At 39.2% G+C, this 14,612-nt stretch overlaps 1 protein-coding gene across 7 annotated transcripts in view; it reads right to left on the minus strand.

The window, feature by feature from the left end:
- Positions 1–13,775, minus strand: part of KIF3A (kinesin family member 3A) — a 50,360-nt gene extending 36,585 nt beyond the window's left edge. For 4 of the 7 annotated variants that reach the window (XM_043587436.1, XM_043587429.1, XM_043587419.1 and 1 more), the window contains exons 1-4: positions 13,601–13,775; positions 9,938–10,211; positions 428–572; positions 204–288 (exon numbers count right to left, since the gene is read on the minus strand). In XM_043587436.1, the coding sequence (XP_043443371.1) occupies positions 204–288; positions 428–572; positions 9,938–10,211; positions 13,601–13,606 (510 nt within the window). In that variant the 5' untranslated portion in view covers positions 13,607–13,775. Of the gene's footprint in view, positions 1–203; positions 289–427; positions 573–9,937; positions 10,212–13,108; positions 13,358–13,514 lie in introns of those variants that run through there. The other 3 variants (XM_043587463.1, XM_043587456.1, XM_043587446.1) reach the window with 2 other exon arrangements.
- Positions 13,776–14,612: the final 837 nt, after the last annotated feature.

A 14,612-nucleotide genomic window follows, 5' to 3' on the forward strand; every position in this document is an offset into this window, starting at 1 on the left:
CAGTGGTTATCTTAGGGTGGGGAGAAAATGGAGTAGCAACAACTTTTCAATGCATAAATTTTCACAATATTTAAAATTTTGAATTGGGACCATATAAACAGGTAAAAAAATAAACTATTAAAAGTACCTTTTGTACAAAAGGAACTTTAATTTAGTTAACATTCTACTGCTTTGGAAAGCACTTCAATTCCAGTTATCCTTACCTCTAACCTCTGTGTCTGATCCTTGCCCAAAAGGTCACGAACTTCTTCATTATATATTTCCAAGTAAGACACTCGAACCAAAAATCTGTAAATAAAACATCATTTAAAAAAACAGAGAAATACTTACAAGAACAGTTTTAATATGTATTGAGAAGATATGTGCCTATATGCCTTTCTTGTGTTTGTACTTCTCAATAGTAGAAAATAAAAGAATTCTCTTTTACCTTGTATCTCCCTCTGCTTTTGCAATATGACCAAATATGTGAGCAAATGAATTTGGAATGATTCCTCTAAGTTCAGGAACAGCTCGAACGCCTTCCATGGTAAAAGTTTTGCCTGTTCCAGTTTGTCCATATGCAAAAATAGTCCCTGAAAATGATGAAGAGATTCAATCACTTTTAGAGTCCAATGCTACAGAATAACAGCTCTTAAAAATAATTCCTTTGACATTGTGATGCAATTTCTTCCTTGGATTTAAAACTTACTCAAGTACAAATTTCACTTCTATTATCAACAATTACAACATGTACTCTGTGCCAGGTAAGCCAAGCACTGTTAAAGCCCTAAAATCAATGATATATTCCTAATTATTAATAAAAAGTATCCCAAACCGTAAATGTAAAGTCTTACACCATGGCTAAGCATAAGAAATTCATTATAATGTGTATGCTAATTACTTAGTGTAAACTTTACGTTGGAGAAGGTAGTACAATTGCAGGAGCAAAAGAAGACCAAGTTCTAGAATGGAAAGACCTCAGTGTGACCTATCTGCCAGTGGTGAGCCATATGACCTGACACAAGAATCTACCCAGAGACTGTCTCCTCAGTGGTAAAACAAGGATAAGAATAAGTACCCGACATTAATAGTAAGAACCAAATGAAACAATTTACTCCCAAGCGACCATCATGATGCCTGGTAGAGTAAAAGTAAATGGTATTTTTTTTCTTCTTTATCCTAAAATAAATTCATTACTTCAAAAATATGTATTTTTGAAGTAAAAGCTGTAAGGAATAGGGGAGTCAAAAAAGGTGACAATACAATCATTACAGGTAATTACAGATAGAATTTAAACTTTCTAAACACCTAAATTCACTCATTCAACAACTACTCACCACACACCTGAGTATGGTATTGTGCTAGGCAGCAGGGGACACAGTGACAAACAAGACAAACATAGTCCTTAATCTTACAGTGTGTGTAATCTTGGAAAGGAGGTATTGGTCAAATATTTATAGGAGGATGAATCCTGGGACTGAGAAACAGAATTCTAGATGACAGTAAAGGGACATAGTGTAGGCAGGAGAACTGATGCAAGAGGAAATGCGGGGGTGGAGGGGGGAATCAGGAAAGGCATTCCAGAAAAGCTAAAATTTAAGATGCAATCTGAAATATGAGTAAGAGATAGTAACAGAGTGGACAGCAAGAGGCAAGAGAGAAAAAAGAGAGGTTTTGAGGAAATGAAATGAGATCAGAATGAAGGAAACAGAGATGGAAAATGAAGATGGATGTAGACAGAGCTAAAGACACCAGCAGGAGCCTAATCACACAGGGCCACGAAGACCATACTAAGGTTTTAAGAAGGTATCATAAAAGCAAAGCGAAGCCAAAGAATGATTCTGCAGTTAGGAGTGAACCAGGATCGCTACAGCTATACTGTGTACATAGAATTGGAAGAAAGCAAAGGGAGATTTGTGAAGAAACCAGTCAAAGAGCTGGAGCTGACAACAGAAGGGAGTGAGAAAGGTGGAAGGATTTCAGAGACATGTAACAGAATCAACAGCACCTGGGAAATAACTAGCCAGGGGAGGAATCCAGGACGACTTTCAAATTTCTGGCTTGAACAAAGGGATGTATGGTTATGCTGTATACTGCTGTATACTGAGATGGTGAACACCACTAGAAAAAATGACAGTTTGAAAAGAAAGACCATGAATTCAGTGCAGGGCACATTGAGCTTTAAGTGCCCGTGACACAACCAAATAAATGCATGCATCAAGCAGGCAGGTGGAGGGATGAAATGTATTTGCTCAGTGAAGCCCTACGAGTGCATGTGATTTCCACGGGAGACAGCTCAGTTTAAGAACACAGCACAGGAAGTGACAGCCCAAATGACAAAGGCTTTTCAACTATCACTCTATGCAGTTAACCTCTTATGTCATCATTTCTAGACTTTCTGTGACAATAAGCACAATAATTAATCACAACAGAAGCCATTTTTTACCCATGGGAATAAAAAAGTCTTAATTTTTCCCTAACTCACTGAATATTTCAAACTCTGCCATAAAAAATGCATTATTGCATTCAAAAGAGCTAAAAATATTATGAACTCACAGACTGCACTTTATAACTGACACAACAGCTATCATTTACAGATCATCTGCTATGAGCTAGGCATGTACTTTACATGCATCCTTACTGAATTTTCACCCCAATCCTAAAAGCTGGGCACTATTTCTATTTCCACGCTTTAGTTGAGGAATCGAAGGCTTACAGAGGTTGGATTACTTGCTCAATGTCATAGTAAGTGGTAGAAAGAAGGTCTGCACACAGTCCATTTGGGTCCAGAGCTCATACTTTTAAAAAGTATGTAAGGGCCAGAAATTTTTTGAATTCAAAATTAATTCCTAATGCAACTTCTATGAATGCATTAAATACATGAAGATTACTAATTTAAAAAGGTTATTAATCTCTAATTTTAGAGCTGAGAAAGAAGGATCAGGAATGCCTGAAAACAAAAGAATCTCATCTCATTTTCAGAGAGGAAATTCCAAATTCCTAGTTTTTTACGTTCAGCTTAACAAATCTAATGCCAGAATTTCCTTCATATGAACTTCTCTTAAAACTCTACTTTTTAAAAACTAAAAACGACCTGAAATCTTACCACATCTCCCTATTTCCTAACTACATCTTTAAAATGGTGGAAGGCCTACAAAAAATCTGCACGTGGATTTTTATTTCAGTGCATAATTCTAACTGCCAAAACTTGGATGCAACCAAGATGTCCCTCAGTAGGTAGGTGAATAAATAAACTGTGGTACAGCCAAATAATAGACTATTATCCATTATCAGCATAAATAAAGATATAAGCTATCAAGCCATGAAAAGACACGGGGAAAACTTCAGGGCCTATTAACTAAGTGGAAGAAGCCAAACTGAAAGTTTACATACTATATGATATTCTAGAAAAGGTGAAACTATGGAGAGAGTAAAAGCATTAGTGGTTGCCAGGCTTAGTAGGGGAAGGAAAGATAAACAAGCAGTGCACAGAATGAAACTATTATTTATGATATTACAACAGTAGACACATGTCATTATATTTTTTGTCAAAGCCCACAGAATGTACAAGAGTGAACCCTAATGTAAACTATGGACTTTGGATGATAATGACATGTCAGTGTATGTTCATCAGTTGTAACAAATATACCACTGTAGTGGAGGATGTTGAGAGTGGGGAACTTTGTATACGTTTGGGGACAAAGGATATATGGGAAATCTCTGTGCTTTTTTCTTTCTTTCTTTTTTTAATATTTTTTAATGTTTGCTTATTTTTGAGAGAGAGACAGAGTACAGATGGGGTAGGGGCAAAGAGAGAAGGAGACACAGAATCTGAAGCAGACTCCAGGCTTTGAGCTGTCAGCACAGAGCCTGACGCGGGACTCAAACTCACGAACTGCAAGATCATGACCTGAGCTGAAGTCGGACACTCAACCGACTGAGCCACCCAGGCGCCCCTCTCTGTACTTTTTTCAATTTTGCTTTAAACTAAAACTGTTCTAAAAAACGAAGTTCACTAACTTTTTAAAAAAAGTTTTAAATGGTAGAAGGATTATGTATTTGTCTTTCCACATTTGAATAATACATTTAAATAATGTAACATTCTATGTTACAGCAGTCCTGATTTTGGTCCTTTTTCCAAATGTTTTTCTATGTTACTATCAACAATTTTCAGTCAGCATAATAGGTGCAAAATAGGTGAAAAGTCCCTTGACATTTACATACTAATTCATACGACATTTTTTAAAATACAGTTCTATTATTTCAAAATTAAACTTGTGACACTTCAGCTTCCAACAAAGATAGAGTAACAAGGACCAGATTCACCCTCCTAACTGAAACAAATACGAAGCAACAGTTTTCAAGACCATGGACTCCAGTCAACAAAAGGCCGTGACCCCTGAAAACTGGCAAACAGGTGAGGTGGGCCCTGTGACAGCCCAGCTTCCTGGCTTGTGAGATAATCAGAGCCACAGACCAGGATGGGGAACCCAAGGAGTGCTGGGTGCATTCCCCGAGTCAAGAAGGAGCCACAGTCCAGAGAGCCCAACGCAGCTATATGCTGTAGGGCACAGCAGTAGAGAGGACAACAGTGCACACAAAACTCCAGATTCCAGACATCTGCAGATGGTCTTCCTCAAGTACTCAGCTGAGTACTAAGCATCTCACGAGTGTGAGGAAACTATTTAAATGGGGGGGGGGGGGAGGCAGGGGGGAATCATTTGGAAGGAAGAGTCCCCGGCACTCAAACAGGCCAGAAACAGTATCTATTTATACCAGTCAGACTGGAAAACCTCATGATTCACAGGACATTAGGTACAAAAAGGTCTTGCCTCATTCTTAGGGAAATAACCTCAGACTGAACACTGTTCCACTCCTAACTAAAGATCTTAAAAGATCTAAAAGAATCAAACCATTTTCAAGTAACTGCAACTCAGAACAAAGTTCATCAATATTTATAGAAATAAAAAAATTCAAGAGGCAAGGTGAAACTCACAGTGTCCTGGCACCCAACCAAAATTTGCCTAACTTGCAAAAAAGATATGACTCATAATGAAAAAATCCATCAATCAGTCAAAACCAATTCAGAATGGACACAAATGTTAGAATTTGCAGATAGGGACATTAAAACAGTTATAAAAACTATATTCTACATGTTAAAAAGTTAGGTGGAAACTTTGGATGGATATATGAAAGAACTTGGACAGAAGATACAACAAAGACCCAAATCAAACTTCTAAAGATAAAAATTACGTGTGGGATGAAAAATACAATAGATAAGATAAATGGCAGATTCAACACTGCAGAATAGAAGATCAGTCAACTTGAATATATATCAGTAGAAACAGTAAAAAATGTAACAGAGGAAAAAAATAGAAAAAAGAAAAACAGCATCAGTGAGCTGTGGGACAATTTCAAGCAGCCTGATATACATGTCACTGCAGACCCCCCAAAAAAGGGTGGGGACAGGAAAAATATTTGAAGAGACAATGCCTGAAATTTTTCCAAATCTGATGAAAACTACAAACTCACAGATCCAAAAAGCTTAATGAATAGTAAGCACAGAAACATAAAGAAAAATACATGGCACATCATAATCAAATTGCTCAAAACCAGTGATAGAGAAGATCTTAAAAGCACCCAAAAAAGATATGTCATGTAAAGAAGAACCAAGATAAGAAGAAAAGCAGAATTCCAGGAGGAAAAAATGCAAATGAGAAGATAGGAGAGGTATATTCTTCAAGTATTAAAAAAAGCTATCAACCTAGAATCCTATACCTAGTGAAAATTTCTTTCAAAAACAAAGGCAAAATAAATACTTTTTAGACTACAAAATCTGAAAGAATTCATCACCAGTAGACTTGCACTTGAGAAATATTTAAGGAAGTTTTTCAAACCAGAAGGAATGTTACTAGATGGAAATATAGATCTACATAAAGGAATAAAGAGTACCAAAAATGTTAACTACATAAGTAGTTATAAGTAATATATGTTTTTTCCTATTATTTAAATCTCTTTAAAAGATAACTGATGGTTTAAACAAAAATATTAACACTGTGGTTTGGAGTGTATAACATGTAGAAGTAAACAACAGCACAATACTGAGGAGACAACCACTGGAAGTACAGCACTACATAATTTTTTTAAGTAGCATAGTATCACCTGAAGGTAAAGTGGGATACATTAAAGATTTATACTATAAACTTTAATGCAACCACTAAAATAAAACAAAGATGTATTGCTATATATGCCAACAGAGAAGAATGGAATAATAAAAATAATACAAAAGAAGGCATAAAAAGAGGAAAAGAGTACAAAGAGAAAACAAAAAGCAAGACATAAATTGTCTCAATACCCGCAGTGAAGAAGCAGAGTTAGCAAGACTGAGTTTAAAAACACACACACACACACACACTCAAAATACTACCAACTACACAGTGCTGTGCCAAAAAGAGCTAACAACAGATCTGGGACTGCTATTCTTTGAGAGGCCTGCTTTCAAAGGTGGCTTTTGACTATCATCTGGGAATTTGGATTTAAGAAGGGTTCTCATCACTCCCTAACTGGTAAGAGTAGCTCACTATGCCTAACTTGTTTATATAAACAAGGTGGTTTGTGCTAAACACCTGCCTTCCTTCTCCTGAGAGCCTGGGATCTTGGCAAGTGCTAGGCTGAGGGTGCCCATATGAGCAGGCTCCAATAAAAACTTTGGGCACTGTGTCTCTTACAGAGCTTCTCTGACAAACAACATTTAACAAGTACTATCATAGTCAATGGTAGAACAATTAAGCACATCTTGTGTGCCTACTAGTAGGAGAGGACTCTTGGAAGTCTGTACCTGGTTTCCTCCACACTTCACCCCAGGCACCTTTTCCCTTTGCTGTTTTTTGTTTTCTTTCTTCCTTTTTTCATTTCTTTTCTTTCTTCCTTCCTTTCCTTCTTTCTTTTGGCTATGCATGTGTGTCTTTTTTGCTCTAATAAGCCAAAGCTGTAAGTACAACTATAGACTGACTCCCTTGACTTCTCCTAGCAATCTGCAAATGTGGTAACCTTAGTGACTTCCAGTATAGCTACCTACTAGAAATGCACTTTCAATATAAAAACACAAGTAGGTTCAAAGTAGAAGGATGAAAGAAGATATACTATGTTAACATAGCATCAAAAGAAAATTAGAGTGTCTATATCAATATCAGACAAAGTAGGTTTCAGAGTAAGGAATATTACCAGGGATAAAGAGAGTAATTTCATCATGAAAAAGAGATTAACTCACCACAAGGATTTAAAACGCCTAAGCATTTATGCACCTACTCAGAGGGTTTCAAAATTCATTAAGTAAAAAGTGATAGAACTGAAAGGAAAAAGCAAATACAAAAACGAAGTCAGAGAATTCGAAACCCCTCTCTCAGTAATTGACATACCAAGTAGAAAATAATTAAGTATAAAGAAAATCTGAACGACACTATTGAACAAATTGATGTAATGAAAGAACATTTATAGAACACTCCACCCAACAACAGCAAAATACACATTCTTTTCAAGAATATACAAACATTTAGGGGAGCCTGGGTGGCTCAGTCGGTTGGGTGTCCGACTTCAGCTCAGGTCATGATCTCACGGTTCATGGGTTTGAGCCCTGCGTCAGGCTTTGTGCTGACAGCTCAGAGCCTGGAGCCTGCTTCTGATTCTGTCTCCCTCTCTCTAGCCTCCCCCACTCACACTCTGTCTCACTCTCTCTCTCTCAAAAAATAAACATTAAAAAAAAATTTTTTTAAAGAATATACAAACATTTAATAATAAACTTCATTCTAGATTATACAACACATCTCTAATTTCAAAAGATTCAACTTTTACATAGTATTTCTCTGACTAAAATGGAATTAAACTAGACATCAGTAACAGATCTCTGGAAAATCCCAAAATATCTGGAAATGAACACTTTTTTATTTTTTTAAAGTATTTTTTTATTTTTTTAATTTTTTTTTCAACATTTATTTATTTTTTGGGGGACAGAGAGAGACAGAGCATGAACGGGGGAAGGGCAGAGAGAGAGGGAGACACAGAATCGGAAACAGGCTCCAGGCTCTGAGCCAACCGCCCAGAGCCTGACGCGGGGCTCGAACTCACGGACCGCGAGATCGTGACCTGGCTGAAGTCGGACGCCCAACCGACTGCGCCACCCAGGCGCCCCTAAAGTATTTTTTTAATACTTATTTATTTTTGAGAGAGAGAGCACGCGCAACATAGCATGAGCAGGGTACAGGAAGAGAAAGAGGGAGACACAGGATTTGAAGAAGGCTCCAGGCTCCGAGCTGACAGCACAGAGGCCCACACGGAGCTTGAATCCACTAACTGTGAGATCATGACCTGAACCAAAGTCAGACACTTAACTGACTGAGCCACCCAGGCACCCCTTAACACATTTCTAAATAACCCAAAGATCAAAGAAGAAATCAAAAGGGAAGGAAGAAAGTTCTTGCACTGCATGAAAATGAAAACACAGTGTGTCAAAATCCATACAATGCTACTAATGCAGTAGTTAAGGGTTAATTCATAGCATTAAACCTCTATATTAGAAAGGAATATAGGTCTCAAAACAATGACCTCAGCTTCCACCATAACAAAGAAAAAGAGGAATAAAGTAGGAGGGAAAAATAAAGATCAAAGCAGAAATTCACAAAATAGAAAATGTAAAAAATAATAAAGGAAAATTATTAAAACCAAAAGCCAGTTTTTTGACAAAATCAGTAAAATTGTTAAACCTCCTGCGAGACTAATCACAAGAAAAAGAGAAGACACAAATTACGACTTATCATGTATCACGTACCAATATCTTACTGAAAAAGATCACACCACATTCTAACATAAGAATGATAGAGGACTGACATAAACAACTTGTTGCCAATAAATTCGACAAATTCCATGAAAGATAAACTACCAGAGCTTACTAAAAGAAAAATAGGTAACTTGAACATCACTATATTATTAAAGAAATTGAATCTTTAGTTAAAAACCTTCCCACAGGGTTCCCTGGTGGCTCAGTCAGTTAAGCATCTGACTCTTGATTTCAGCTCAGGTCATGATCTCACGATTCACGAGATCCAGCCCTGCACTGATGGTGTGGAGCCTGCTTGGGATTCCCTCTCTCCCTCTCTCTCTTCTCCCCCACCTCAAAAATAAATAAACATTTAGAAAATAAGTATATGAATAGCTGCTCAACATTATTAGTTACAGAGAAATACAAGTTAAAACAATGAAATACCACCACAGAGCCTCTACAACAGCTATAATTAAAAAGACTGATAATCTAAATGTTGGTGAGAATGTGAGGAAACTAGAACCCTCATACCATGCTCATGAGGAAAACAAATTAATAGTCACCACTCTCAACAACAGTTTGGCAATTTCTTCAAAAACAAATATACCTTAACCATATGACCCAGAAATTCCACTTCTAGGTATCTACCCAAGAGAAATTTTAAAATTTAGTTGCATAAAGACTTATAAAAGAATGTTCATAGCAGGACTATTTATAATAGGCAAAAAACTGGAACAACCCAAATTTCCATCAAAGATCACTAAAGGAGGTATATTCATAAAATGGAATTCAGCATTAAAAAGGAACAAAGAACTGATATACACAACAACATGGGTGACCCTCAACAACATTATACAAGTGAAAGAAAACAGATAATAAAGATGAGATAGAGTATGCTTTGGTTTACATGGAATTTTAAGGAAAGACAGAACTATAGACAAAAGCAGGTCAACGGCAGCCTGGAGATGGGAATGCAAAGGCACATAAAGAAATTTCAGGGGTCATAAAACTGGATTGTGGTGATAGTTTCAAAACTGTATGTATTTACTGTAACTCATCAAACTGTATGATTACAATGGGTGAAATTATAGGGTATTAATACCTCAATAAAGTTATTTTTAAAAAAGTGGACTTTATACTCACCATTGTAGCCTTCAAGAACAGAATCAATAATAGGTCTTGCAGTTAAGTTATAAACATCAAGTTGTTTACTCTCTGGTCCAAACACAGTATCAAAAGTAAATGTCTTTGGAGGTTCATTGGAAGAATCAGTCTTATGTACAGTAATAGTTCCCCTCATCTCATCCACACTGACAGCTTGTTTATAGCACATTGATTTCTCTCTCTCGTTGAGGGGCCGGCACCTAACAACCACCTTCACATTATCACAGCTTTCAGGCTTCTCTGATTTATTGATCTGGTGGAGAAAATATTCACAAATAATGAAAAGAATATTTACTTTTACCTTCAGCAAATTAAATTTCAAATTTGAAAAAGGCTACTTTGCCATCCTAGTACCTTGCACATATTAAATACTCCATGAATATTTGTTAAATGCAATTAAAGATCTTACAGATATATAGAAAAGGCTTATTAAAAGATATGAAAAGGCAGGGGCGCCTGGGTGGCGCAGTCGGTTAAGCATCCGACTTCAGCCAGGTCACGATCTCGCGGTCCGTGAGTTCGAGCCCCGCGTCAGGCTCTGGGCTGATGGCTCAGAGCCTGGAGCCTGTTTCTGATTCTGTGTCTCCCTCTCTCTCTGCCCCTCCCCCATTCATGCTCTGTCTCTCTCTGTCCCAAAAATAAATAAACGTTGAAAAAAAAAATTAAAAAAAAAAAAAAGATATGAAAAGGCAAATAGTTTTTTTTTATAATACAAATGAGGGGAGAGAAGATCCAATTTACATTTATAGTAAATAAATGCTATTCAAGCAGAAAATGAACCAGTATATTATAGACTGCCTTTCTGCATAAAAGTCCCTGACTTCCTCTGTGTTTCCTGCCTATAGGAAAACACACGTGAACATGGTTAACAACTTTAATCAAGAATATAGTAGTAGGTTCTGTGTTCCCGAGACTTTTATTTTCTACAATGCATTAGTCAAATGTTTTTTTTAATCACGTAACTGTATGTAGTCTATCTTCTCTATAGAAGACAACATTAAATAAAACACAGAAAAGAAAGCCCAATAGCAGACATAAATGTTTTAGTATGCCTCTAACCTTATGAACATCTATACATATAAAGTTTCAATTTTTGAAATTTTATGATTAAGACTATGTTAAAATATAATCCTTAACAAAGACAAATACTGTACGATTTCACTTATACATGGAATCTAAAAAAAACAAATGAACAAACAAAACAAAATTTGTAGATACAAAGAACAGATTAGTGGTTGCCAGAGGGGAGTTGGGTACGGAGGTAGACAAAATGGGTGAAAGGGATCAAAATGTACAAACTTCCAGTTATAAAATACATGAGTCATGTATAAATAATATATGGCATGGTGACTACAGTCAATAATACATATTTGAAAATACATATTTGGAAGTTGCTGAAAGACTGTATCTTGAAATTTCTCATAAGAAAAAAAAATTTAACTCTGGCGATGGATGGTAACTAGACTTACTGTGGGGATTATTTCACAAGGAATACAAATATTAAATCGCGTGGTACAGGTGAAATTATTATAGGTCAGTTATACTTCAATTAGAAAAATACAATCCGGTTACTGAAGTAAAGGTCAATCGTTTAGTTGAACAGTACCAACACAAGATACCTCTCCCCTTCTCTACTTTCACCACGTTAGTCTAGTCCCCATTCTCCCACCCTGCATTGTAAGGCTCCTTAATGGGACACCTGCATCTAGTTAGGTTCTCCTACAGTCTGTTCCCTACATGGCAGTCAGCTTCAACACAAATTTAATCATGACGCTCCCTTAGTTACAACTCCGCAAAGGCTTCCCGCTGACATCACTGACTTAAGGACTGTGTATGAAAATCACAGTCCTTAAGGCGGCCTTTAAGACCTGGCTCTGGCCCATGTCTACTTGTCTAGCCTTATTTCACAAGTTTCCCTGCTTGGCTTTCTTAGCCACAGCCACACGTGATTGTTTGGTTTTTTTTAATCCTTTTCTGTTCACCATGTTCCTTCTTACCACAAGCCTCTCCATGTGCTGTTCCTTCTGCCTAGAACATTCCTCACTCTTACCTTCACTTAGTCTCAGATCTCACCAAAACAGCCACTTCACTTGGAAAGACTTCCCTAACTAGGTCAAATCCTGGTATAGGCCCTGAGAGCACCCTACTCTCTCCCTCCTCTACAATGGTTTCAATTCTACTTTGCTTCTTATTTGACTGTCTGTCCTATCTGTCTACACTAGAGGTTGCGAACTGGTATTCAAGGGACTGAATTCAGCCCACAAATACTTTTTGTTTGGCTCATAGGATTTAAAAATATTTTTTAATTAGTTGCTAAAATTCAAAAATGGAGAAATTTCATAAAAATAACAATTTCTAGATTCTCCTAGAAAAAAACGATGATTTGGGTGGCTCAGTTGGTTAAGTGTCTGACTTTGGCTCAGGTCACCATCTCGTGGTTCGTGGGTTTGAGCCCCATGACCAGCTCTGTGCTGACAGCTCAGAGCATGGAGCCTGCTTCAGATTCTGTGTCTCCCTCTCTCTCTCAAAAATAAACATTAAAAAAATTTTTTTAAGAAAAAAAAGATGATCTGACATGTATAAGCCAGCGTTCCTACATAGAAACACCTTACAACTCACCAGAAGCTACTTTCTATTATATGCCACCCATTCACTTCGTTAATGTTAAGGGTCTTGTCTCTACCAACATGATTTTCACCTCTGCCCATTAAGGCAAGCTTCTATCTTCCCAAGTTCAAGAACCTGTCTGGTTTTGCTCAATATTTTACCTCCAGTGCCTAACTTGTGATTGATTCCCAGTATTTGCTGAGTGAACTGATAAATAACTTGAAAGCAAGATCACGGAACAAATACTAAGCATTTAATGCTAAATGTCAAGTACTGTCCTTCAATTCCGTTGTGCGTTACCTTATTTCATCCTGATAAAACCCCATGAGGAAAAGTTTAATTACGTGGGAATTAAAGACCCAGAAAGATTAAATAATTGTCCGAGGCCTCGGACCAGAAGAAAAACAACCAAAGCCCTATGTGTTCTCCATGACCCTATAATGGACTTAGGACGCCCCCTATTAAATGTACGATAATATCCTGTGAAATCCTACAAGACAAACATACCACCCAACCCCCGGCCTCACACACAAAGACACCTACGGGTTACATTCTGCACTGTAAGCGAAAGCACCACGAAAGGAATGACAGCTCGAGTCAAGGGCTGGAGTAAGAACAGGCAGCTCTCGTTTCGCTCCTTTCCGGAGCTGGGCTCCTTGGCGTACAGACCCCACCAGGTGCGGAGCATCCAAAGCCGACCCCCCGCGGCCGCTCCCAGGCGCCCCACTCAGCTAGCAGGGCTGGGAGCGAGAGCGCATCCTCAGGCGCTGTGCCTTTATGTCAAGCAGCACAGGCCCTGCGGGATGCAGCACCGGCGAAGACAGCAGGGCCTGCCTGGGGCCCCTCCCAGGACCGGCAGGATCCTCGCGGGCTCGAGCCCACCCGCCAGGCTCCCCAACCGCTGGGGCCAGCAGAGCTGACCCTGCCCCGCCCCACCCCAGACGCCTGCCTGTTCTGCGCCTCCATGGCAACAGCCGCGCCCCCGAGCCAGGCCGCTGGGATGAGGAATCCCAGCAGCTGAGCGACTCTCCTCACCGGCATCGTGGCTCCCTCCTGTGCCCCGCTGACGTCCCCGCCCTGGGCGCAGTCCAACGGCGCCGGGTTCGCAGGAGAGGTTTGTCAGAGATTACCGAAATACCGCCTTGGCGCTCTCGAGACTGCGGCTCCTCGGGCGAGAGCAGGCTGTGCGCAAGCGCACTGCGAGCTCGCCCCGCCCCGTCCTCGGGCCTCAGGCTCTCTCGGCCTTCTGAATTACGCCTGCGCGGAAGCTTTCCGAGTCCGTCTCCTAGGACGCCAGACTAAGGCTACGCCTGCGCAATGCTGCCATTCGACTGCGCTAGAACTCTGGCCCGCATTGGGGCAGGGATACCTGGCTGCCACCGGTAGGCAGGAGAGACGCTCCTAAATCCCGCGACCTTTCTGGCTCTGGCAATATTCCCAGTATTAAAAACAACCATAGGGGGGCACCTGGGTGGCTCAGTCGCTTGAGCGTCCGACTTAAGCTCAGGTCATGATCTCATAGTCCGTGACTTTGAGCCCCGCGTCGGGCTCTGTGCTGACAGCTCAGAGCCTGGAGCCTGTTTCAGATTCTTTGTCTCCCTTTCTCTGCCCCTTCCCCGCTCTCTCTTCTCTCGAAAATGAGTAAACGTTAAAAAAAAAAAAAAAAAAACCATAGGAAAAAATTTAAAAAGCAGTTGTACACTGCGTCCATGCGGAGAGCTAAAGACTCAGCCTGATTGCTGACTTGTTTATGACCTCTCTTACAGATAAGGTCATAAGGAGCTTTGTAGGTGTTTTCACAAGTATCTCCAGAGCCTAAAATAGGACTTAAAATAGGACCTAGCACAGAGTAGGTTTTCAATAAATATTTGTGAAAGAACGAATGATCTTGATCCATCTTGTTTCCTGTCTGAAGCTCGCTCTGAACACCAACTACTGGACTTGGATGTGCAATAGGCTTTTCAAGATCATCCTTGTCAAAAATTGAAAGGTTGATTCCCGCCCCCGCCCACACACACACTACTACTGCCCATCCCCACCCCAAAAC

The sequence above is a fragment of the Prionailurus bengalensis genome, chromosome A1 (assembly GCF_016509475.1).
Source record: "Prionailurus bengalensis isolate Pbe53 chromosome A1, Fcat_Pben_1.1_paternal_pri, whole genome shotgun sequence".
Taxonomy (NCBI): Eukaryota; Metazoa; Chordata; class Mammalia; order Carnivora; family Felidae; genus Prionailurus; species Prionailurus bengalensis.